The sequence below is a fragment of the Paramormyrops kingsleyae genome, chromosome 2 (assembly GCF_048594095.1).
Source record: "Paramormyrops kingsleyae isolate MSU_618 chromosome 2, PKINGS_0.4, whole genome shotgun sequence".
Classification (NCBI taxonomy): Eukaryota; Metazoa; Chordata; class Actinopteri; order Osteoglossiformes; family Mormyridae; genus Paramormyrops; species Paramormyrops kingsleyae.
In genome coordinates, this window is record NC_132798.1 from 21,065,963 (window position 1) to 21,092,832 (window position 26,870).

General features: G+C 49.9%; 1 protein-coding gene across 5 annotated transcripts; it reads right to left on the reverse strand.

Moving 5' to 3' along the window:
• Positions 1 to 26,870, reverse strand: LOC111839147 (RNA-binding protein Musashi homolog 1). Of its 5 annotated transcripts, none has more exons than XM_023802799.2 (15): positions 26,704 to 26,870; positions 26,275 to 26,315; positions 25,257 to 25,338; positions 24,964 to 25,048; positions 16,436 to 16,477; positions 15,724 to 15,816; positions 10,850 to 10,898; positions 9,792 to 9,874; positions 9,491 to 9,608; positions 7,639 to 7,719; positions 7,428 to 7,484; positions 6,787 to 6,846; positions 2,450 to 2,604; positions 2,089 to 2,134; positions 1 to 1,714 (listed from the first exon to the last, which is right to left on the reverse strand). In XM_023802799.2, the coding sequence occupies exons 1-14, from the start codon at positions 26,760 to 26,762 to the stop codon at positions 2,093 to 2,095; spliced, it is 1,047 nt and encodes a 348-aa protein (XP_023658567.1). In that variant the 5' UTR covers positions 26,763 to 26,870; the 3' UTR covers positions 1 to 1,714; positions 2,089 to 2,092. The 5 variants fall into 5 exon arrangements, with proteins under 5 accessions (XP_023658567.1, XP_023658566.1, XP_023658565.1 ...); XM_023802798.2 differs by having other exon boundaries at positions 6,781 to 6,846; XM_023802797.2 differs by having other exon boundaries at positions 9,443 to 9,608.

Genomic DNA, 26,870 nt, shown 5'->3' on the forward strand with positions numbered 1-26,870 from the left:
TTACGTTTGTCCTTCATATTTATTAAATTTACCAATCATTATTAACAATAATTCATAGTGGATGAAACAAAAGCGACATAAGATGTAACCACAAACTGAAGCAATTAGCACATTAAAGGTCCAGACGTCCCCAAAATCTACCCATAATCTGCAAAACATCAACAGCACACAGGACCTTGGGTCCAGCTCTTTCTTTGTTTTGCACATGAAGGGATTCGCCTTCTTATCCAAAGGATGGCAGATATTTTCTCCTCACCATAATCCCCGGTCTGTTCTGCCCACAGGCTTCTTCTGCGTCCGTCCACGCTGAACGTCAGGACTGAGCTTCCTGTAGGCCTTCGTACACACAGCCTCCTTCTTCCTGCTCTTTATCCATCCAAACTGTTGCCCCTCCGCATTTCGAGGCTCGTTGCCCCTCCAGAGTCCATCGGTAGCGCAGAGGGCTGTAAAGTCAATCTGAATGTAATGCTGAATTGTGCAAATCAGTACCAAATGCAGCTGGGGATCTCCAGCAGGATCTGAAAGGAAGAGACCACCCACCCCTCACCCTCCCCACGCTGACCATAAAAGGGCATCATGTAATGCTGCTTACAAACTGTTCGTGCTCAACCGTGGGCAAGGCAGCCGACACTGGGGAACGTGGTGAGAGCTAGCTGTGGTAGCGAGAGCTGAACCTCAGCCTGCTTTGGTGGAAAGCATGACGTATCAGAAAGATGGAAATAGGAGTTTTATAAAAGTTTCTTTAGAAATGTCCCGCCCCCAGGAGGAGGACAGAGTGGCCCCTGCTTCAGACCTCCCCCCTCCTGCCTGGGGGACATGCTGACCTTTAACACTTCAGGTTTTCATCCCCAACTATACAATCATCTCCAGGTCTCACAAAACGTGCCCCCCCCCCACTCCCAGCCTGCCTTGTGGTCCCCCCACAAAAGTAAAATTCAAAGGACAAAGCTATATTTACAATATTTTACAAGCAGAGGAAAACATTGTTTAAAACCAAATACATAAAATATGTTCTTGATTATCTTCACCACTGTGATCATTATTAATATTACAAATGTTGTTCTTTTGCTTTAAAACTACCAAAATATACATTCTTGTTTATCCTTTTTGCACACCTTTTTGTAAAAAAGATTTTGATTAGATCATTTCAACTTGTTAAAATTCATTAAGAACCTAACACAGAGACATCAAACATCCGCACAAGCTGGGATCAGTGCCCCCCCGCCCCCAAGTATCATTCATCTAGAGAAAAGTTATTCTTACGCTAATTTAGGCTAATTTTTGTTCACTCTCCCTCTGTATCATTGCAATGATGGTTTCAGGCTCTGACAAAATGTTCAGCTAACCAATATTAGACAGTCAAATAACAATTAAATTAAAATGCCATAAAGAATAGGCAAAGAAACATTAACAGCTTTCCTAAATTTTTGTACATTTTGTTCTTTGACTTCTTCTTTTAAGATGCTATGCAGTTAATTAAAAAATATCAGTTACGCTGACTCTATTAAACCTATAAAAAGGGAAATCTACAGGAGCGTAATGACAGAATAGAAAAATCGGACAGGAAGTTGGACAGGAAGTAGAGGGAACAGAACAGGAAATGAACAGTCTTCTGCATGTGGAAGGAGTCGGTGGCAGCGGCAGTAGCATGTTGTCCGGCCGGGGCAGCAGGATTGGGGGCCCGGCCCTCCTGCCTGCTCATCCAGCGCCCCTCCTGATCACACAAAACATCAGTCAACTCTTCATGTTTTACAATCAAAGAACGGAATAGTGGCACTTCACTCATCCCATCTTGCCATCCATGAGAGACAAAAACACACGTATAATATACTGAGAGGTAGTTTTGGGATCAGAGTGCAGGGTCAGCAAGCGTCCTGCACCCCTGAGGCAGTGGAGGGCCTTAATCAAGGGCCCTGGACTGACACAGTTACTCTGCCCAGCTATGGGATTCAAACCTACAACCTTCCAGTCAGGGGCACAAATCCCTAATCCATGCTGCCCCTTTCAGATATTTCACAGAAGTTACAGAAATGTAGCATTGTAGACATTGCTAGCTCACGATACCAATGAGGAGGAAGAGCTCTTCACCTTTTCAGTGGTAGCCGTTTGTGAATGCCGTGGCGATCAGTGGCCCCTGGGGAGACAGCAGAAACAGGCGTCAGAAGGGGGCGCTCCAGGCCCGCAGGCACACGGCCAGGGACTGGGACCTGCTCACCGCACCAGAGCGAAACCATGCATCTCATAGCAGCCGTGACCCGGAAGATGATGAGCGCATAGAAGCCTGATGGGTCACTGAGGATAAATTACTACAAATGGCTCTGCAACTTAAATATGTCAAAACAATGGAGCTAAATAAATAATTAATCCATCCAGCCAGTAAACTGCTACAGCACATTAGCATAGTATGTTGGAGGACTGGTGGAGCAGAGGACAGTGAGGGCTCTCTCACCCCGAGGCTGTGACCAAAGCCGGTGCTGGGTGCTGGGCTGGCAGCGCTGATGTAACTGCTGACACCAGAGTCTTGATTGGCTGCGCCATACAAGTCGGCCATAGGCCCCGGGCTGCTGGCACCCAGGAAGCCGGCTGAGCGAGATGGAGCAGAGCCTTATGGGAAGGAATGAAGGAGGGAAATGAGAGCATGTGCAGGGAGAGAGCTGATCGCCAAAGTGAGGCCTACATTGCATAGAGCAGGCCCTACAATGCACACAGCGAGTCCTACACTGCACAGAGTGAGGTCTAAAGTTCAAGGCCTATACTGCACAGAGCATGACCTAGAGCGCACAGGTCAAGGCCAACAGTGCACAGTGTGAGGCCTACAGTACACACAGTGAAGCCTACATTGCACAGGACAGGGCCTAAACTCCACAGAATGAGACCTAAACTGCACAGAGCGAGGCCTACACCGCACAGAGTGAGGCTTACACTGCACAGAGTGAGGCTCACAGTGCACTAAGTGAAACCTACACTGCACAGAGCGAGGTCTAAAGTTCGAGGCCAACACTGCACAGAGAGAGGCCTATACTGCACAGAGCATGCCCTAGATCACAGATCAAGACCTACAGTACACAGAATGAGGCCTACAGTGTGAGGTCTACAGTGCACACGGCGAGGCCTACACTGCACAGGACAAGGCCTACACTGCACAGAGCGAGACCTAAACTGCACAGAGTGAGGTCTACACTGCACAGAGCGAGGCCTAAACTGTGCAGAGCGAGGCCTACACTGCACAGGACGAAGCCTACACTGCATAGAGTGAGGATTATACTGTACACAGCTGGCCCTGCACTGCACAGAGCACGAGAGCAAGCCTTACACCTGGGGTGGGGAACCTGTTCCATGGAGGGCCAGTGTGGGTGCAAGTTTTTGGGATGACCTCTCAATCAGCCAATAATAAGTCAGTGGTTCAGTCCTCCACACCAAACTCGCTCATCTGTGTCCTTATGGACCTTGCTTTATGCACTGGTGCGCAGTCATGTTGGAACTTCCCACAAAGTTGAGAACATGAAATTGTGCAAATTGGCTTCAAATGCTGCAGCAATAAGAATTCCTTTCACTGGAACTAAGGGGCCAAGCCCAAACTCTGAAAAACAACCCCACACCATAATCTCCCCTCCACCAAACTTTACACTTGGCACAATGCAGTCAGGCAAGTACTGTTCACTTGGCAACCGCCAAACCCAGACTCTGTCGGATTGCCAGACAGAGAAGCATGATTCATCACTGCAGAGAACACTGCTCCACTGCATCTAGAGTCCAGTGGCGGCGGGTGTTACACCACTGCATCCAACGCTTTGCATTGCACCTGGTGATATAAGGCTTGAATGAAGCTGCTCGGCCATTGAAACCCATTTCATGAAGTTCTCTATGCACTGTTCTTGAGTTAATCTGAAGGCCACATGAAGTTTGGAGGTCTGTAGCTATTGACTCCACAGACAATTGGTGAATTCTGCACACTCACCTCAGCATGCATTGTCCCCACTCTGTGATTTTACGTGGCCTACCACTTTGTGGCTGAGTTGCTGTTGTTCTCAATTGCTTCCATTTTGTTATAATACCACCAACAGTTGACTGTGGAATATTTAGTACAACAATATTTCACGAATGGACTTATTGCACAAGTGGCATCCTATCACGGTACCACACTTGAATTCACTGAGCTCCTGAGAGCAACCCATTCTTTCGCAAACGTTTGTAGAAGCAGTCTGCATGCCTAGGAGCTTGATTTTATATACCTGTGGCTGTGGAATTGATTTGAACACCTGAATTCAATGATTTGGAGGGGCGTCCCAATACTTTTGGTTGCTACTCCAATGAGACGTACTGAGCATACTAACCCCCGTCTTCTGTCTAGCTCCACTCCCCCCCGCTCACCCTGCCTGACCTTCCCGCTTCTGCAGCCCAAGCCCTTTCCTGTCCTCCCTCTCCTCTATCGTCCTGCTCATGACCTCCCAGTGTTTCATGTCTGCGTTATCGGACGGACCTCCCCGGCGCCTGGACTTTCGGACCCTGTTCCCCTGATGACTCTGCCTGTCCCTGCCACTGTGCTTGTTCACCTTGGTCTCGAAATAAAGCTCAGCCTCATAAAGGGAGGGTCCTAGACCTGACCTGGCTTGCACCTCCCTCACCACTCCATGTCACATCACCAACATACCAAAACACAGCGCAGACTGCCCGATGAGAGGGTCCTGGGCTTGACCTGGCTTGCACGTCCCTCACCACTCCATGTCACATCACCAACATACCGAAACACAGCGCAGGCTGCCCAATGAGAGGGTCCTGGGCTTGACCTGGCTTGCACCTCCCTCACCACTCCATGTCACATCACCAACATACCGAGACACAACGCAGACTGCCCGATGGGAGGGTCTTGGGCTTGACCTGGCTTGCACCTCCCTCACCACTCCATGTCACATCACCAACATACCGAGACACAACGCAGACTGCCCGATGGGAGGGTCTTGGGCTTGACCTGGCTTGCACCTCCCTCACCACGCCACATGACATCACTAACATACCGAGACACAACACAGAGTGTCATGATGGGAGGGTCCTGGGCCTGATCTGGCTTGCACCTCCCTCACCACTCCATGTCACATCACTAACATACTGAGACACAACACAGACTGCCCGATGAGAGGGTCCTGAGCTTGACCTGGCTTGCACCTCCCTCACCACTCCATGTCACATCACCAACATACCGAGACACAACGCAGACTGCCCGATGGGAGGGTCCTGGGCTTGACCTGGCTTGCACCTCCCTCACCACGCCACATGACATCACTAACATACCGAGACACAACACAGAGTGTCATGATGGGAGGGTCCTGGGCCTGATCTGGCTTGCACCTCCCTCACCACTCCATGTCACATCACCAACATACCAAAACACAGCGCAGACTGCCCGATGAGAGGGTCTTGGGCCTGATCTGGCTTGCACCTCCCTCACCACTCCATGTCACATCACTAACATACTGAGACACAACGCAGACTGCCCGATGAGAGGGTCCTGAGCTTGACCTGGCTTGCACCTCCCTCACCACTCCATGTCACATCACCAACATACCGAGACACAACGCAGACTGCCCGATGGGAGGGTCCTGGGCTTGACCTGGCTTGCACCTCCCTCACCACGCCACATGACATCACTAACATACCGAGACACAACACAGAGTGTCATGATGGGAGGGTCCTGGGCCTGATCTGGCTTGCACCTCCCTCACCACTCCATGTCACATCACCAACATACCAAAACACAGCGCAGACTGCCCGATGAGAGGGTCTTGGGCCTGATCTGGCTTGCACCTCCCTCACCACTCCATGTCACATCACTAACATACTGAGACACAACGCAGACTGCCCGATGAGAGGGTCTTGGGCCTGACCTGGCTTGCACCTCCCTCACCACTCCATGTCACATCACCAACATACCAAAACACAGCGCAGACTGCCCGATGGGAGGGTCTTGGGCTTGACCTGTCCTGTCAATGGAGTTATTGAGTCGGAAGCAGCACACAGCCAGGATTACAAAAATATATCATTATAAGCAGAGGCCCCTAGAAATGTGACCAATAATTTTATATTTGGATTGATTCCTCCTCTCTAAACTGTTTCTTAAGGCATATCCAATGATGCATCTCAGTAGGGGTGAAGAGTATCATATTGCATTAGTAGTTGCTTCATATGTATCTTTCATGTGTTGGATCGTGCAGTGTATGACATCGGCCACAGTCATGGACATGCACATTTCCGCTACTCAATCTACACATGGACACACTACGGCTTCTTGTTTACCTGTTCATATGTATCACATTAAAATGCATGACACTAAGTGTCAGAAAAAGCAGAGGGAACAAAACACTCTGGCCAGAATGCACACACAGCCATCTAGATACACTAGTCCACCTCATTTCATGTTTACATTACGTTTACATGTTTAGCAGAGGCAGCCAGTCCCTGGAGCAAACACAGCTTAAGGGCCTTCTTCTAGGGCCCAAGCATGAAAACACTTTGTCAGCCACTGGATTTGACCCAGTAACTTTCTGACCACAAGCACAGTATCCTGACCTGCGGAGCCACACCTCCCCCCCCCAACACACACAAAAATAGACATGCAAACCACCCAGAACTGGGGACAGGAATCAAACATGTAACACTGGAGGTGTGAGACCACAGTGTTACCCAATGAGCCACTGCACTGTCCTTAGTGTATGACATTCAATGTCAGACAACCAAACTGTAAAATAGTCACAAGTAATGAAATGGAGCAGCAGTGCCCCCTACCTGTACCTCTAACCACAGCCGCTGCCGCTGCTGCCGCCATTGGTCCATAAGCTGTCAGAGGAATGGCTGTAAAGGTGGGCCGGAAAAAGAGAGGAGCCAATGAGAATGGCAGAAGCATCCAATCAGGCAGTGAGTACAACTAAGCGCTGGAAACACCGATATGAAACATGCTCCGTGTAATTATTACCAGCAGCTAGAAATGTTTTTTTTTTCCAAAAGGCCGGTATTATAATATGTGCATGTTTTTAACTTCATTAGCACATCAAATTCCAAACTGTTCAACATTATATTGCTCTAACTGAAAAGCAGCACACCATTCTGTGCTGTGAGGTGAGACATGTTAGTTTGTATCCAGGGCCGTAGTTGAATGTTTAAAATCCTGAGGTCATAAGTGTTAGCCCTGCAAGGGATCGTGGGTATTGGAGTGTAGAGTAAAGTAGAGTAAAATCTAAGGACTTGACCTCGGTGTCCTCAGTGGTAAGTACAGGCATGTTTGCACTTAAAGTAGCTTACAGAGTTAGGCAGAACCAATCTGTTGCTGGGCACAATATAGAGAAGGATAAGAAATTATGTTTCTTGCCACTGGGTGGCAGCATTACACTAACTGCCAGGCTTGCTGCCTGTAAATGCCAGCACAGGTGACTGACCTGTGATCTCAGGAGGGTGGGGTGATGTCAGAAGTGGGGTCCTCTCTAAATGGAATTCTAGGACAGAAATATTTTACATTAATGCACTGCAAGTGAGATACACACAGTCAGACATATACAGCAACTTGTCTCTTTTTCCTTGAAGGCCAGGACCATGTGATGTGTTGAGTTTACACTGAGCAGCTGTGTACTGGGAGTGCTGGGGACTTACCAGGGAACTGGTAGGTGTATCCGGGGGTGATGCCAGCGTAGGTGCGACTGGCGTAAGTGGCAGCCTGGAACCCTGGATAGCCTGTAAAGATGGAGGAAGCCCATCTTATGTTACGATTCAGTGACTCTCCATCACCCTTCAACATTTTACTTTCAGAGAAATATTATTTTTATATAATTTCCCTAAGTTCCCCAAGACAACTGGATTTTATAACATTTCCATGACTGGATGGCACAGAAGGAAACAGGTCATGACATCTGCACCAAAATGAAGCACATGGGCATAAATAAGAGAGTCTGACCTTCACCTCGGTGGTTACATGTGGTACAGGAGGTCTGACCTTCACCTCGGTGGTTACATGTGGTACAGGAGCCTGACCTTCACCTCGGTGGTTACATGTGGTACAGGAGTCTGACCTTCACCTCGGTGGTTACATGTGGTACAGGAGTCTGACCTTCACCTCGGTGGTTACATGTGGTACAGGAGTCCGACCTTCACCTCGGTGGTTACATGTGGTACAGGAGCCCGACCTTCACCTCGGTGGTTACATGTGGTACAGGAGCCCGACCTTCACCTCGGTGGTTACATGTGGTACAGGAGCCCGACCTTCACCTCGGTGGTTACATGTGGTACAGGAGTCTGACCTTCACCTCGGTGGTTACATGTGGTACAGGAGTCTGACCTTCACCTCGGTGGTTACATGTGGTACAGGAGGTCTGACCTTCACCTCGGTGGTTACATGTGGTACAGGAGTCTGACCTTCACCTCGGTGGTTACATGTGGTACAGGAGCCTGACCTTCACCTCGGTGGTTACATGTGGTACAGGAGTCTGACCTTCACCTCGGTGGTTACATGTGGTACAGGAGCCTGACCTTCACCTCGGTGGTTACATGTGGTACAGGAGGTCTGACCTTCACCTCGGTGGTTACATGTGGTACAGGAGCCTGACCTTCACCTCGGTGGTACATGTGGTACAGGAGTCTGACCTTCACCTCGGTGGTTACATGTGGTACAGGAGTCTGACCTTCACCTCGGTGGTTACATGTGGTACAGGAGCCTGACCTTCACCTCGGTGGTTACATGTGGTACAGGAGTCTGACCTTCACCTCGGTGGTTACATGTGGTACAGGAGTCTGACCTTCACCTCGGTGGTTACATGTGGTACAGGAGCCTGACCTTCACCTCGGTGGTTACATGTGGTACAGGAGTCTGACCTTCACCTCGGTGGTTACATGTGGTACAGGAGCCTGACCTTCACCTCGGTGGTTACATGTGGTACAGGAGCCTGACCTTCACCTCGGTGGTTACATGTGGTACAGGAGGTCTGACCTTCACCTCGGTGGTTACATGTGGTACAGGAGCCTGACCTTCACCTCGGTGGTACATGTGGTACAGGAGTCTGACCTTCACCTCGGTGGTTACATGTGGTACAGGAGTCTGACCTTCACCTCGGTGGTTACATGTGGTACAGGAGCCTGACCTTCACCTCGGTGGTTACATGTGGTACAGGAGTCTGACCTTCACCTCGGTGGTTACATGTGGTACAGGAGTCTGACCTTCACCTCGGTGGTTACATGTGGTACAGGAGCCTGACCTTCACCTCGGTGGTTACATGTGGTACAGGAGTCTGCTTTATACTGCTGCAAATCCTGAATTCATATTTAAGCTGCTTTTTGTTTTACTTTTATCGCTTTGAAAAGAAACCGTTTAGAAAACAAATGGCCATGAATTAAAGGCAACGTGGCTTGTGCAGAGAGGGTGGAGTGTTGCATGCGATGGTGAGTTTGAGGGCAGGGTACTAGCCTTGTGGCCTGGGCACTGTAAGATGGGACACTGGCGCTGCCATCTTACCCAGCATGCCAATCCCCAGCATGAAGGCATCCATGCCATAGGGGACCACCCGGGAGCGCCCTCTCGTGGACCCTGTGGGTGACATTACTTCCTTTGGCTGAGCCTTCTTGCACTCGACCTTTTGAAGAGACAGGAGAGACCGTTATCCTCCACAGACATACATGCAGAGACACAAACAGAAACACACATGCATACAAACACAAGTACACACACAAACACAGATAGACATAAACACATACAAACACATACACACACAGGCAGATACAAGTTTTAAATGGGTGGGGGGGGAGAGATGTCGCACCATCTTGTTGTTGATTTCATGGAAGTGGATCTCGCACACCTTCTCCACCACGTCTTCGTTCTCGAAGGTCACAAAGCCGAACCCTGTGGAGGAAACGGAGACAACAAAGTTCATTTTCCATTTGACGATTGTCAAAGTGGAGTCTTGATTTAGAGCATCACAGGAAGCTGTGGAGGAAGAGCAGGACGCGCTGTCAGCGCGGACATGAGGTCGTGTCCCATCGGGGGGGGGGGACGCTCTGTCCTTCCACGACTGTGAGCTCTCACCTGGGGGAACCCCCCAGAACGCTGCAGTTAAGCTGCAATCCGCTGACATCATCGCATGTTCGAGGAGGGAGAACGAGCGCGTATACAAAGCAGGGTGTGGAAAAGCCGACTGTTAGATGCGCAGGTATCTCAATCCGTGGCACAGACGCATGTGGAGGTCAGGAACGCTTGTGGTTCAGCTGTGAAGCCCATTCAGACGGGACATGTGAGGGTGCCAGCTCTGCTGCCATAGGAAGCCCTGTCACCTAAGGCTCCGCTGGGTCACTTTGGGCCACAGTGCGCGTCGGATCCTCCCACACACAGCTTACACACATCCAAAAGGCAAAGAGTGGGGCGATGGCAAATCAACACGCTCTTTATAAGAAACCACGCACCAATGGACAGGTTTTCTTGCCGCCTGTGTCTCAAACGGCTGCGGCCATTTCTCAGGCCATGTCATATGCACTTTTCTATAAGTCAGGACACCGATAACTATCCTCTTTGCCCAAACCGAGGGAACCAGAGATGTGAAGCACACGTTAACGTGATGCCCAAAGGGGGCGCTGACACCAAAGCAGACAATTTACACCATAGAAATGGGGTCAAGAGTCACATCACAACCCACTAACATTTTGATGTTCGCAGGATGGGACTGTACTCAACCCAGGAGGGTTAGGGTTAGGGTTACACACTCCCCGACACTCAGTGACAGTGCCGCTCCACACGCAACCGTTAAGACCCTCCTTCATTGGTGGGGGCAGGTCATAGGGGGGTGGGGATTCACGGGGTGACTGGCCAATGGCTCCACCTCACCTCTGTGCCGGTTGGTTGTCTTGTCGAACATGAGCATGGCGTCATCCACCTGTAGGAGAATAGGAAGGGAGGGAGTTTGAGACTAGGCGTGTGGTCACCGTCCCTTGTTAGAGAGAGAGAGAGCAGCTAGTGACAGATGGGGGGGGGGGGGGGGGATCTGGGGTGGGGGAGGGGGGTACAGGTGACAGAGGAGACAGAAGACAGAAGTGAGGAAAAGTGGAAGGGAGGGGAGGGGGCTCTCTGGACTCGTTTACCGGAAAGTTCCACAGTACTGAATGCATCTCTCTCTCACTCGTGAACCTACTATGGTGGTGTGGCAGAGTTAATCTCTTTACAAACTGCCCCCCCCAATACCCTCCGCCTTTCACTTTCCACAAAGTTTGCTATTCCCATGGAGACTGAGCAAGGAATTACCCCGAACCTTCCAAAGAGAAAGAGCGAGGAGGAGAAGAAAGGAAGAAAAGGGGTGGGGGGGGGGAAATGGAAGATAAAAACACAGTGACTGCGCGGATAGTGCAGGCTGAGTCGTGGAGGAAGAGCTGAACTCCTGAATGTATCCAGCTAAACAGGGTTAGATCAGGACCGGTGGGAGTCATGAATGAGCTCTGTACATTAGTTTATTAGTTATCATATATCACATCGTATGCGCGTCACAACAATTAATATTCTTGCTTATCCATTATAATGTCCCTGTGAAAATGCATTAAAATAAGTCATTCACAGGTCGGTGTTCCTCTAGCAGAGTCTACCTAGTAACTGAGGTTTGGGCAGCAGTACAGTACGTGAAAGAAGTCAAAGTATAGAAACATATGACAAAAATCAAGGCATCCACCCGAGAAATGAATGCTGGGTCTGAGCACGCTATAAGAAAAAAGGTTAACGTTAAAGGAGGCGGAGCTGGGCTGTACCGGCATCCGTCTGTATTTAAAGCCTGCAGCCCTGCAACACAGGACTTCACAGGTCACTGAGGAGGCCCAGAGGAGAGGAGACCTTGAGCAGGAGGTCTGGGGGGGCAGTAGGGGGGCTGCGACAGATGCTGAGTAGAAACGGAGACCTTGTTGAGGGCAGAGGGGGGCGAGCAGGGGACACCGTGGAGTGAGAGAGTGAGGGGGCACGAAAAGGAGGGAGAGAGAGGGGAAACAAAGAGGAGAAAGGGGCTTTGTTGTTTGTCAGTTCAGGGGCCTGTCATCCCCCCCCCCCATCCCATCTCCCCCTCCATCTTCCCCATGGGAAATCGCGTATGCCTTTCCCATGCCCAGCCTGAGAACACGCTGTCATTTACCGGGGGGGGGGGGGGGGGGTGGTGACTCAGAGGTGGACTTCCACATGGATTTGGAACTGCTTGAGTCATGCCAGTGTGCCAGGATGCGGATGGCGTGACCGGGACCCCTCCCCCGCCACCTGGCATGCCGTGGCAGCAAACCCCAAAGGTCAAAGGTCACCAGGTGGAAGGAGGGAGTACTAATATTGCTGACACACACCACTTCCCCACGCCCATCAAGCTCCAGAAAGGCAGCAATGTTAGGCTTAAGGGTGAAATATATATCCCATATACCGCACCCCCCTGATTACAGCACATAACTTAATCACCACACAGCCTGCAGGTTCAGGTGGGCCCCAGGACAGGGGCTGGAGGGCAGCATTTCCCTCTCAGGTAATGGCTTATGGATGGGTTACTGTCAGAGAAATGACCCCCTCCCCCCACGCCGCTGATAGCCCACCGCTGACCTTTCCCCCTTCTCTCTATCTCCTTCTCTCCCCCTCCCCTTTTCCCCCCTCTCCCTCTTCCTTTCCCCTTCTCTCTCCTTCTCTCCCCTTTCCCCCTTCTCTCTATCTCCTTCTCTCCCCCTCCCCTTTTCCCCCCTCTCCCTTTCCCCTTCTCTCTCCTTCTCTCCCCTTATCCCCTTCTCTCTCTCCCATTTAGCCCCCTTCTCTCTCTCTCCCTCTCTCCCCCTTTCCCCTTCTCTCTTTCCTTCTCTCCCCCTTCCTGTTACCCTTCTCTCTCTCCCTCTCTCCCCCTTCTCTATTTCCCTCTCTCCCCCTTTCCCCCCCTCATCTCTTTCCTTCTCTCCCCCTTTCCCCCTTCTCTCTCTCCCCCTTTCCCCCCTATCTCTCCCTCTCTCCTTCTTTCTTCCCCCCCCTCTCTCACTCATCTTCTCTCTCCCTCTGTCATGCATTTCTGAGTAAAAAAGGGAAAGGGGATGTCTTTTTTGGGGGGCACAGCACAAACGTTCTCTGATTCCCCTGAATAATTATATACCCCTCCCATCCCCGAAATTCATTTTCATCAAGAGGAAGAGCTTTGGCCTCATGCTGAGTAACACAACAAGCAGACTATTCAGTGGGGAGGGGGGCTTGGGGGTGTTTTTATTTCTATATTTCTATAGCTCTGCTGGGTGGGACCCCCACACACATTAAAGTGGCAGAGGGCTGCTGGGATCATGGGATGCAATATGGTGTCCTGATGGGGGGGGTGTATGTGGGCTTGGGATAGAATGTATTTCAAAGTTAGGCCTCCTTGAATTTCCTCAAAGTGATCCCATAGTTCCCAATGGACATGAGGATGGCACTGAGGGGGTGGGGGCTGGCCCCCCAGCAGAGAACAGGCAGCTGAACCTGCACATGGTGTCAAGAAAGTTTGGACGAGTTTAAGGTCCCCATCCCTGTCAGTTCCAGTGTAACAACTCAGGTCAGGATCTGTGACTGCGCAAGCTGACAAAGGTCAAAGGTCGGGGAAACCCGATGACCGGAGAGGATCATAGGAAAACACTGCAGCCCAGCACAGCAGAGGACGCCAAGCGGAAAAACCCACAGCCAGTGGAAGTGAAAAACAGGGCCCAGGGAGAGCGCAGTTAACAGCATAGGGATCGCCACTCACAGCACAGGTCGGGGAAATGAAGAAGGAGTGACGTGGAAAGCAGGAGACACTGAGCAGGTGAGCAGCATCTCCAGGGAGGTGCAAACAGAAAGAAAGCAGCACAGATGGTGTGAAGGCCACTCAGGAGCCTGGAGTCACACCCCACTTTGCTGGTTCAAGGTGCAGTAAACTGCAGCTACGAGAGTGGGCTGAACTCGAAGCCCCCCAGGATTAAAGGGGAGCTAGCATGAGGGTGCGGTTGAACTCGAAGCCCCCCAGGATTAAATGGGACGTGATGAGAGGGTACGGCTGAACTCAAAGCCCCCCAGGATTAAACAGGAGGTGGCGAGAGGGTACGGCTGAGGAAAATATTGCAAATCTCACTGATGGGAAGAAAATCAAAAGTTGACCGCTGAGTCAGACACACTCTTCAGGTGCTGATGAGGTCATGGTGACATCATGGCCATCACATGACATGTGCCCGCAGGGGGCCATGGGGGTCACCTGGGTGGGGCATTTCCCAAGACAGGGTATCTTTCCAAAAGCAAACACAGCCAACTTCAGCCCAGATTGAATGATCCATCACAACGCCACCATCTCTCCTGCGGACAGAGAGCTGATGTCCAAAAAGCTGCCTATTCACACATATATCAGTCTCAGGACATAGAGAAGCGCAGCTGAGCTGAACTGCAGCCTGGACAGCCACAGTAAAGAGGCCCAGCGCTGCCTCTTAAGCTGCACACACACCAGGCACCACAAGAACATTCCGGTAGGACGGGACCAAAGCAACTTTCTCCAAACAGCCAAGCAAGGTCCTTAATAAAACAGTCAAATGCTAAAATCTGCCCTAATAGTTGGCACCTTGTGAATGGGCACCAAATCCAACCACCTCCCCAGCCAACGCTTTCCCAACCTCTCTGTCCTGCCTTCCTGCTCTGCATCCATCAGGCCCACTCCTAACCGCCCCTCCCCCTCATGCCTTCCGTCTTTGTTCGGCTAATCCCCCCCCATCAGATGGGGGCAGAAGTGACTCTTAAAAGTAACGTTCTGAAAAAAAAAGGGTCGAGAGCCCATCTGGGCTGGCTGAAGAGCGTGAACGTGGAGGATCCAGCGAGGAGCTGCAGCATGGAGACCAGTACTGCGGGGGCCCATGGCTGCTGTGGCCGTTATTCGGTTGGTCTTATTGTTACACAAACCCTCCAACCCGGCCGCCCCCCGAAACAAAAAGCCTCGTCTGGTGAATTACCAAAGTACAATGGACATGCAGGGTCACCACGGCAACTGGCTATGGGGGGGTGCAGGGGCTGGAAAGGGGGGGGGGCAGAGGGTAGCAGCAGCTGTTATATCAGATTAGTTCAAATTCTTACCCCCCCTCCATGCACTTTTCTTACAGCACTCCCCGCCCTCACTTATTTCAGCTGCCTCGGCAGCAACTATTTTCTACTCCCTCAAAGTTGTCCGTAAACTTGCCCCCTGCCATCCTCATCCTCTCTGGTCTCTCTCTCCTTCAGCACTTCTGACTTGCCTCCTCAGTTCCTCTTTTCCGTTACTTTACCAGCCTTGATGACCTTTAGGACAGTCGAGGAGACCGCTCTTTCAGTCCACCCTTTCCCTTCATCCTATGAGCTCAACCTTCCATCCCTCCACCCTATCAGTCTACTCCACCATCCCTCCATCCTATCAGTACATTCTGTCATCCCTCAATCGAATTTGTCCACCCCCGCATCCCTTCGTCCTATCAGTCCAACCTACCATCCCTCCATCCTATCAGTCCATTCTGTCATCCCTCAATCCAATTTGTCCACCCCCGCATCCCTTCGTCCTATCAGTCCGACCTGCCATCCCTCCATCCTATCAGTCCACCCTTCCATCTCTCTATCCTATCAGTCCAACCCGCCATCCTTCCACCCTATCAGTCCACCCTGGCATCCCTCTATCCTATAAATCCAACCTGCCACCCATACATGCAATCAATCTATCTCGGCATCCCTTCATTTTGAGCCAACGGTGGAATTACCTTCCCAAACTGGTCGAAATACTGCTTCACGTCTTCGATGGTGGTATTGACTGACAGGCCTCCGACGAAGATCTTCTTCGTTCGAGTGACCGGCTGTGAGAGCAGAGAGGAGCAGCCTTTCAGTTCACAGAGCAGTCCACGCTACACCTGCACACCTGCCACTTCTTCAGACACGTCTTCACTGACCTACCACAAGCTACTGGACAACATGGGTGATGAAACAGCATAGAGACATTGTGGTTTGTGAAGGAGAACAGTAACAAGAAACAAGCACAGGGGAGAGATGTCAGCCCAATAGCACATCTTCAGAATAAACCCAGAACAATGACTTTAAAGGTGGTTTGGAGTGCAATCCCATGAACCTTTGGTAGAAATATCAAGCCTCAAACTAGCAAATACTCTTTAATTTCCATTCAGAACTATTCTGTTCTGATTTTTTAAATTATGCCATGTGATGTTTTGTGAGAAAGCTCAAACCAGATGAACATGGAGGATGGGGGGCTAAATCATGCTGCTGTTTCAGTTGCTGGGAAGTCATAAATAAGGTAAGTCACCGGGCACCAAGTCCGATGGGGGACGAGCTCTAGGCCTGGTCTGGGGGTCTGGACAGCACAGACTGGCGCCGAGGCTCAAGCCGGTCTCCGCAAGGTTGGGGTTGGGGGTCAGGGACACTGGAGGGGTCAGGGACACTGGAGGGGTCCAGGCCAGTTACCTTGGGCTGAGCCCTTCGTGGGAACGCCACTTTCGGGTCGATCTGAAAAAGAGAGAGAGCTTTTTAGAGAAACTTTGGGTCAAACAGATCCAGAGGCCCAGCAGAGCCTGACCTGTCCAATATTAAGCCCCGTCCCCTGCATCCTTCACTGGGGGTGGTTGGTCCTACCATTTGTTGAGTGTCTAGTCTGGCCCTCCCTGGATGCAGGGGGACACCTTCCCTGCGCCTCCTGTGTGTGATCGGACCACAGTCCCTCAAGTCAGACCCTCAATCATTAAACTACCCATTGCAGGTGTGTGACATCAGGGTCCCGCATCACGCTACAGGCTCTCCCCCCGAGGCTGAAAATTAAGCCGTGCTTGAAATGAACAGACGTAACAAGGTCCTGGCTACTTGGCCAGAAGGAGCCCCCCTGTCTCCTAAAGGAGGTCCTTATCACAGCCCTTTGTGGCTCAGTGCGACTCAGCATCTCGCCGGCATGAATCGGCATGAGGGCTCGTCACGAGGCTGAGGATGAGGAATGTGGAGGGAAGGAACAGGGAGGAGGGAGGAGGCAAAGGTGGTGGGGAGGTGCAATAAGGAACCGTCAGAAGAGGAGGGACAGCAGGAGGAGGGACGGCACCACAGGAGAAGTATGAGGGCTTTCTCAGCACCTACACCATCTTCAGGTGCAGCTTCCAGAGCAGATATTACCTATTTCCTTACAGGCAGCCGAATATATTAAATTTGGCTTTGAAGGACCTTTAATCATCCTGAGAGGTGGACAGGCCTATTAGCACCAATGAGAAGAGTGGGAGAAATTTGGTGGAGTTCCTCTGCATTAGATCCTCTTCAGGTTAATGATCAGACAGGGGTTTTGAGTCACACTGCAAAGTCTATCAGAGCCTACAGAAGCAAATGACTTATGCTTGTGCATGCCCTGAAATGCAGGGTGATGGAAGCATTTATGGTGTTCCTGCACACCAGCAAGTGTGTACAGAACAAACCGGCTGGGGGGCCGAGGGGGCAGTCTGCAGCTGGCCTTCAAGGATGAACACATCCTTGATTAGTGCCCACGGTACTTTTTCCCATCGAGGCCCCCTCCCACTCTGCCCTCTGTGCTGTCACCCCAGTGACATGTCATGGGATCCCTTGGAATGTCACACAGGCACTTCAATCACAAGCCTTGCTCACCTCCAAAAGAACAGAGAGAGAGAGAGGAGGAGAAAGTGAAAGAGAGGGGCCCAGAGGAGGCGTTTGCTTTGATTGTGCTCGCTTGTTCTTCCCAGGCCTCCCTACTGCAGAAGGAGGATCATTTTACGGCAACAAAAGAAAAGCCACGCTTGGCAGCTGAATTTCCTGCTCCGGACAGGCACTTGAGAAGGTTCCGTGACGCTCCAGCCCCTCCGAGTCTGACACTGTAACTGCACATGTGCAGCCACGCAAGCCAGCATGTAAATCCACTGGGAAGCTTCTCCAGGACTTTCCATTCACCTTCCCTGACTGTAACCTGAATTCCCTGCCCGGCGATGTGTCAAAAGGACGAGCATGACAGGTCAGGGCTAAAGAACAAGACTAACATCTCTATATTAGTCTATTCTGATCTAACAGAACTACAGTACAGTGCTAGACTATGCCATGCTGTACTGTTGTTACACTAGGTGGTGAAACAGTGAGACAGTACAGCTCTAAGAGGGCTATATTAGTCCATAACCAAGACAAAGCAGAAACAGGACTACAGTAGAAGACTACTAAGGCAAGCTGTCCTGTTGTACAAGGACAGGCACTGAGTCAATATGTATCCAACTTTTCTGCAGACTCTAAGGTACAGTCAGCTAAACTAGACTCTGCGGAATCAGACACTGCAACTACAGTTTAGTGGTATGGTCTGTACACTACTCTGATAGTCACCTCTGGTCTCCAAACCTTCTGTTGTCCAACCCTCCTGTACACAGTTAAAAACAGACACACACACAAACAAACAAACAGCATCAGCAGACAGGAGCCAGCAAATCAGCAGGCATGTTAGACAGACGAGCTCGTTAAGTGTGGTACCATCAAGCTAAGACTTAAGTCTCAGCAACACTCACACAGAGCCCTGTTGTCGGTGACATCGCTTTCATCTTGACGGCCTATCGTGGGATGGGCGAGCACAACCGTCCGGCCTATCGTGGGGGGTCCGATTGGCTGACTGCTGCTCAGCTCAGCAGGCCAGCCACTCGTCTCGTTAATTAAAGAGACAGAAACGACATGTGCAGACGGTGCCGCTAAAAACACAGCAGCTGTGGTGTGTGAGTCATGTGCATCAAGGCGCCGCTTTCGGCTGTCTAACGCGCCCGTGTGTCACAAACGGCAACAGGAGAAACCAAAAACAACCAAATGCGAATGAATCCAAATGACAAAACACTAAACCAAGAAGTACTGGCTGTCCGCAGGGTACCTACAAGATCCAGTGCCTTTAAGTCGCATTTGGAGGCAAGTCGAACAATAATAACAAAGTACATACAATAATGATACTGTAGTAATAATAATGATGACAGTAATCACATACGGTACTGCAGCAGTACCTCAGGCTGACAAACTGCTGTGGTCACAATATTTTCACGAGTGTCACAAAGCAGTGCATAAGTTTGTTATTATGAGCCATTGTACATATTTACCCCAAATATTTTATATAATAGGCTCTATGGCAGTCCATTTGTATGTATGAGTTGTCCAAAAGACAGAGGTCCTACACCCGGGGACTGCCTGTATGCATAACTGTCAAGTCTCCCGCTTTGGCCGGGAAACTACCGTATTTTACCCCTCTTTCCCGCCGTCCTCCCATATTAGTATTTTCCCGTAAATCTCCCGTATTATAATATCATTTAAAAAAAATTCCTCTGCCTCTCCAAACTGAACTGTCAGTAGCCTCACGAGAACTGCCACCTGCAGTAGTCTGCAGGTCATTTACAACATTAACCAGGTCATAAATGCGGAGGTTAAAATGGCAATACTGTGTGTCAAAAACAACGTTACTTTCACCTTCTGTGACGACTTCAACAAGGATACAAAGTCTGCAACAAATCTGTATAATAAGTCATTAGTGAATGCCAGAGAGCCACATGAGTGAACATGAGAAATTAAAAGAAAATGTGTAATGAAAATAAAATGTAAATGACAAGTGGTTATTTTACATTTCTTGTACACCTGTCTTAAAATGTAAGGGATACTGGAGCTTGGTTGGGGTGGTGGGATGGCTCGCGGTGGGTGCCGGAAAATTTCCCTTATTTTCAAATCCAAAACTTGACAAGTATGCCTGTATGTTAGCGACTCTCAGAAAGTAGCCAGATCAATCTCAACGATAAAGCTCTTCAAACACAAGCACGTGGGCCGTGCTTTTTCAAGTGGCTTTGCTAATAGCAGCCCGATTACTGACCCCGCCCTCCACATGCAAAACCTAGTGCCAGACCAGAGTCCCCAAAACAGTGACTGGCAGTTTGGCCATTGCAATCCAGAGGTCCCTGAGAAGCCCAGAGGGTGGCAGGCCTGAGCCTCACCTAGCGTTAGCTCTGTCTGCCCCATGGAGGCACTGGCCTGTGTTTACTTTGAGCCTCACCTAGCGTTAGCTCTGTCTGCCCCATGGAGGCACTGGCCTGTGTTTACTTTGAGCCTCACCTAGCGTTAGCTCTGTCTGCCCCATGGAGGCACTGGCCTGTGTTTACTTTGAGCCTCACCTAGCGTTAGCTCTGTCTGCCCCATGGAGGCACTGGCCTGTGTTTACTTTGAGCCTCACCTAGCGTTAGCTCTGTCTGCCCCATGGAGGCACTGGCCTGTGTTTACTTTGAGCCTCACCTAGCGTTAGCTCTGTCTGCCCCATGGAGGCACTGGCCTGTGTTTACTTTGAGCCTCACCTAGCGTTAACGCTGTCTGCCCCATGGAGGCACTGGCCTCCATGGCTCCATGGAGACTTAGCCTCCCTCCCCCTGGACAAGAGTGCCGGTCAAATGTAGAAAATCATCGACCAAAAACACACTTCAGCTGAACGTTGGCGCTGTAGGCTTGGGGCATCTACACTAAAGCACAAATGGTCGGAGCTGAGAGGGCCTGAGAGTGTCAGCTTCCACCCAGCCCCTCAGGAGGCTGTGTGTCCCCACCGCCTTCCTCATCGCCTCGCTCCCATGTAAAGAGATGAATATACAAGAACGCTGTGCAGGGGTCGTGCACTGAGGTGCACGGTGTGAAGGAAAACACTGTGACCCGACACTTAGAGCCACATGCACCACAGGTGGGCGCCCTCACGGACATCAGCAGAGGGAGTCTTCTGCTTCATGCCAGCTCCATTTACAAGCTTACTTGTGAAAAGAACAACAACAGAACAATTGCACTCATGGGCCGCTTTATTAGGTACGCTCAGCTGGTACCGGGCAGGACTCTGCCAGAACCACTTCCAGGGCAGGTAAACTGCAAGGCCAGAGACGACTTTCTACGCAGAACCGCATTCCTTAGCTGTCTTTTTTACATTTGTGGTCCTCCTTTTAGCTTTAATGAGTCTGGCAATTCTCCACTAATGTCTCTCGTTAACAAAGTGTTTTCAGCCACAGAAATGCTATTACAGATTATTTCATTCATCACAGTTTTCCAGAAACTCCCAGGCTGACGGCTGTTTCTAAGGCGATGGAACCACCACATCTGACCTCTACCATCAACCCATGTGCAAAACCATCAAGCGCCTGGGCCGTTCCAATGCTCAGCCACACAGAAAGTGAGCTGCCTGAAGATGTACGTGTGCTGTGTGCGTTCAGGTGGTGCCATGTGACTGAAGGACTGTGTTAGTTAAGTTCTCCCCAAGCAAGCTCGATGGGCCGAATGGCCTCCTCTCGTTTGTATAGTTCTTATGTTCTTATGTTAAGTAGCAAGTGTACCTGATAAACTGGCCAATAAGTGTACTGTCCACCTCATAGTCCATAGCATTATGTCTCAAAAAATGATATTACATATAACATATGACAAAATCTAGGTGTCACTTTGAGGTGTTGTTGGTTCTGGCTTCACTGAATCACTCCCTGCCCACTGCTGGCATCTAAATTGACCCCCATGTTGGGGGCGTCTTGTGACACCATCACACGCCATACGTTTGCCATACTGCTATCCCAAGAGTAACATCTATTCCTGTGAAAACTCCCAGGAATGTCAAAGACCATCTGGGAAGAGGCTGTTTGTGAATGAGGACGCACCTGTAACACAGCTCACAGGGCTACAGCTCACAGGTTACAGATCTCAGGGCTACAGTTCATAGGGTTAAGGGCTACAGCACACAGGGCTATAGCTCACAGGCTACAAGAGCTGCAGCTCAAAGTCTACAGCTCAGAGGATACAGCACACTGCGGCTTACAAGCTACTAGCTACGGCTCACAGGACTGTAGCTCACAGGCTACAGCTCCTAGGGCTATAGCTCACTTCATCTCACAGGCTGCAGCTCACAGATTACAGTTCACAGGGCTATAGCTCACAGACTGCAGTTCACAGGATAGAGCTCACAGGCTATAGCTCACAGGCTACATCTCTAAAGGCTGCAGCTAACAGGCTACAGCTCACAGGGTTACAGGCTACAGCTCACAGTGCTACAACTCACAGGGCTATAGTTCAGAGGGCTACAGCTCACAGTCTACAGCCCTGAGCTCAGATATCCTCAAACTCCACCTCGACTCATCACTGCCTAATACTTGATGCCGCCTCAGTGAGGCAGGCCTGAATCTTCACTTTCTTCTTTTCTTCTGGCCATTCCCTCACCCTCACAGCGTGGTCAGTCTCAGCACGCCACATTCTTTCTGTTGCCACAGGAGAGCCACTGTCTCCCCCCTTCTGCCCCTTTCTCTCTCTCTCTCTCTCGCTCCTCAAGGCAGATTCCCCACTTGAGGAGGCAGAGAGGCAGTCTCTCCACATCACCAGTGAGCTGCTGTTGAATTGGCCCGCAGCAAGGCGAGCAGGCCCTGTGGTACAGACTGCCCATGCTGCGAAGCCACCCCCCCCCCCCCCCCCCCCCGTCAGAGGCAGGCAGGGGCCAGTCTGGCAGATGGAGCCACATGCACCGGATTGAGGGGCGGGGGAGGGGAGGGACGCCCTTCCAGACATGTCCGCATGGGACAGAAGGGGAACCCTCTTACTTACACCTCTCTGAAAAACTGATGTCTTCCCACTTTCTCCCCGTAAGACACGGGCCATGTGACACAAGAGAGGCAGCCACACTATTCAGGACAACTATAGAGCAGCATTATTGGACAACGAGTTTGATGGGGCTTTAAAATGAATAAAAACACACACTGCTACAAATGACCAGTGTAAGACTGCAGAGAAATCTGTTTTAAAATGAAATTGATCTGCTTGCAGTGAAACCTGTATCCTGGGAAATGCCCTGACCACCAAACGTAATGTTCTCAGAGGAGGAGAGTCCGGGATCCCCCAGGATAAACCCGAAAGCCTGATACATGGGTACTGCCAGCACCCACCCTGCAAGGAGCATCAGCTGTACGCCATGCGCCTGTGCTCCTCGCTTGGTTTTGTCGGTTCCATCACCATGGAGACCATGATCCCGTGGAAACGAGACCACAAGGGCGTCCCTGGTTGGGAGCTTCTCCTCAGTGATTCCCCACACAGGTGACGCGCATACTGCCCCCAAAGGCCACATCACATACTATATATACCCTCCCTCTGGTCCTCGCACGTCACCCCCCCCGCCCATTGCACACTAATCTCAGCCTCGCTGCCTCACACTTGTCTAAGCACCCCCCCCTGCCCACACTCCTGCACTTTAACATGTTTGCTTGTATCCAGGGTTACTTCTCAGGATGCTCTTTATCTTTATCTCCTCCCCCCTCAAAATTCAAACTTCCATTGTGTCCCCATCTTCATCTTTCTAGGCCCTCTGACTCTCCCTAACAAAGTGCCGCCTCCATTCTCTGCATTTCCATCCTGGTGGTGTCACAGGACAGAGGGACGGAGCCAGCTACACAGCACAAAAGGGACAGGCAGAAGAAAATCACAGAATGCTGACCTCCTCTCTAGCAACAACACCCCCTGACCCCCTGGAGGGAAACTCGCCCATCCCCATGGCGACGAACAGCCCGCATTGTCCCCAGACCCGCCCACATTCATTACTGACAAAGACACACACACACACACACACACACACACAACAGAAGAGAGTTTCACATGACATTGCTGGTGAACTGCCGCAACACGGATCATGGTGACTTTTACCAAACTTTTCCAAAATAACCCAGGTAACAGGAGACATATTTTATCATGCCTGACCCTGAGAACAATATCCCACACTGCTCAGAATTCCAGCCTCCTTTGGTGTGAGCTTTACACAGTACACTCAGTGCACATCCAGCGGGGAACCACAGCTGTGTTACAAGTGCCCTGTTTCACTCTCAAAGTGCCCTGAACTGGCTAGAGCAACTGGCAGAAGTTCAGCACAACTCTTCCCAACACCCTGGTACTGCCTGTTTGAAAGCAGTCCCTGCAGATTTTGCTGTTACCAACCAGAAGCCTGACATCTTAGCATTGAAACTAACTTAGTAACTAGTGCTAGCAGGCCTCTCCTATATTTGGTTATGGTGGTATTCGTCAAACAACACAAATGTTGTAACACAAATGTAATAAACACTAAAAATGCTTTCCCTCTCTCGTCGTGTATTATTGTAATAAGCTTTCCCTCAAATTTTTATTTCCACATAAACACAGCAAAAAATACTCGTGCATACTGTGCTATGGATTCTGGCTGCACAAAAAAATTGAAAAGCTTAGCCAGGGCCACTTGTAGCGTTTAGAGACTTCTTGTCCTGCTGCTTCTGTCGCCATGACGATGCACATCAATTCAGAAAATGTTCCTGACAACCTCGCTTAGTAGGAACGAGGAAAGAAAGCTTATTATTCTGTATGCATTTTATTACTTCAATATTTTGTCCCCATCGGAGGCCGGGAAATTGAAGCATAGAAAGAATCTTAAAAAGACTACACTGTCCCATGGAATGAGTCCGCCCGTCGCGCTGACCTGCAAACGCGCTGTTAAATTCATTTGCATCGCTTAAGAATTTACATTTGTATCGCCGGTCGTTGTGCCATATCCTTACACATGAAAAGTATCGCCGTAAAAGTCACCGCTGCGCCAGACATTTAGAATAGTTAAGCAGGGTTGCTCCTTTGGTAAAAGTCAATTGCACTCCACCGTGAATAACTAAACTCACTTCGGTTTATAGGTGAGAAGTTCAGTAATCAACGTAGTTTTCAGAGTGAGTGACGTGAATTGTGGTGATACAATCACCTACTAAAAGACTACGTAAAACACAGATATATTCTTACATGCAAGTTATTAATGAAATAGCATATTATTCCGGGCACGTTCAGATATAGCAGAATAGCCTATTTGTACAGCAGCTGACCGAAACCTAGGTTTCCATTAAGTAGTGCATCTAAGCCATTTAAAATGACACAATCTAACGTTTAGTGCCACAGAAGGATGCTGCTAACGAAAACAATACGATGAATCCCTTGTTGAAACTCACAGTTTTAGAGTCCAATTCGTGTCTGGTTTGGGCCAAAACTTTATCCACTCCAGGCTGGTCCACAAAGGTGACAAATCCGAAGCCCCTGTACATAAATATTTAGACAAACGACTTCGATCAATAATTTATTAAAGAAAATGGGCATGTCAAGAGATAATTACAGGTGGAAGCAACAATACCTCACAAACAGTAAAGAGCAACTATTGTAGTCAGTGTGACAGTAAATAAAACGAGAGCAGCGCGTGTTTCAGGGGCCGCTACGCTGCGGCTGCTCGGGCGCGCGCCTCCCTCACCTCGACCGCTTGGTAACCGGATCCCGCATTACCATGCACTCCTTCACTTCGCCGAACTTGCTGAAGTACTCCTTCAATCCATCTGGGAGTGGAAGAGAAGAGGGGCTAAACATAATGGACAACGAATCGCTCGTCTCACGTTAACATTTACTGAACAGATACACGTAACTTAACATGATGCGACAAAAGCACTGAATGACAGCATTCTATTCCTAAACCGGCTGGGTTACAGATGTTCAGTTATATTCTGTGACAACCATTGTTATTTAACCACGGTGTACATCGACTTTGTTTTGTATATGATGGAAACTTCGCCTTTAACATTGGACGTTTGTTATCAGTTACAGCAGGGTAAGTGGCATTTGTGCGCCAAGAAGCGCAGCATTTTTTCTACAGGTAATAGGGTGTCTCTAACTAAATTTTTGCAAGTACATTAATAGTGCAGTCAATCAAATAAAATCTGAGTTCGAACAAAACACGGTTATAGATTAGCCAGGGTGATTCAAAACGGAAGTCATTCGGGTCCTCCGGGACAGCGCTATGGTGGACGTGCGGCGCGATAAAATCAGGGGGGATACAGTCACCAGCGGAATTAGCGGACACTTTATCAGCACGTCAGAATGATGGTCCTAAACCCCCGGGGATTTTTTGTTTTAAGCCCTAATGTGCAGGTCATGGCGATTTCAGTAGTAAATCACCTTCCTTCTAATCCGTCTCCCACTTTGAGATTGTTTCAGTGCCACATACTCGAAAATCCTTGCCTACTGATCCCCAGTAAATGAACTCCTTGATTTCGGCAATAGAGACTGGACTATCCTTATTTTCACATCACCGCGGGAGTTTTCTCCCTAGCGGAACAAGTAAATGTACATTTTTTTGGGGCCGGGGGGGGGATCAAGAAAGACAGAAAATAGCCTACGTATTTATTAAAATTAAGGCATTTTGCACAAAAGATTCAATACATCAATATATACCCAGACTTCTTGAAAGTTTTGTTTTTATAAAACTTATGACTTACCTTGGGTCGTCTGCCAGCTGAGACCACCAATGAACATTTTGCTAAATAAGAAAAAAGACAGAGTGTAAACAACGTTGATATTATATACTCATATACCCCATATAAATTAATAAAAGCAGACAATGAAGTTTAAATTAAATCGTGACTGTCTGTTTTATGGATAGCCTGACCATAGCATTAAAATGTACTTGCCAGCCTGACTTGACGCGCCTGGTATAAAAGTTTCAATGAAATCTCACTCGCGGAGGACAGAAAGCATGACGAGAAAGCTGTGCTATATGGTGGATGTGTAGTGAAATATATGTAGTGTACTGAGCCCAACCACGCTGGCTGCCTTTGTCTAAACTCCGATCGTCTTCCTCAACTCCCGGCTCTCCTTCGGAACAGTCCACGAAGTTGAGGGGCAGGCGAGGTCGTGGGGAGGCTTACCAGGGGTCGTGGGGGGAGTCCGCAGAGGACAGGCTGCTCTGGCTCCCTTCCGCGTCCATTCCGTTCCTGTGTTCCCGAGCGTGCGGCGTGAGAAAGCAGTAGAAGCGGACTGAGGGGCGGGGGTTTGGCCGAGGGAATTGGGGGTGGCAGGGTGTGTGGGGAGTGGA

Coding starts and splice junctions, on each gene's coding strand:
- LOC111839147 (XM_023802796.2), bottom strand. CDS start 26,762: ATGGACGCGGAAGGGAGCCAGAGCAGCCTGTCCTCTGCGGACTCCCCC. Junction 25,049..25,256: donor CCGGTTACCAAGCGGTCGAG/GTGAGGGAGGCG, acceptor ATTTATGTACAG/GGGCTTCGGATTTGTCACCT. Junction 2,135..2,449: donor GCTTTGGTCACAGCCTCGGG/GTGAGAGAGCCC, acceptor CTGTCTCCCCAG/GGGCCACTGATCGCCACGGC.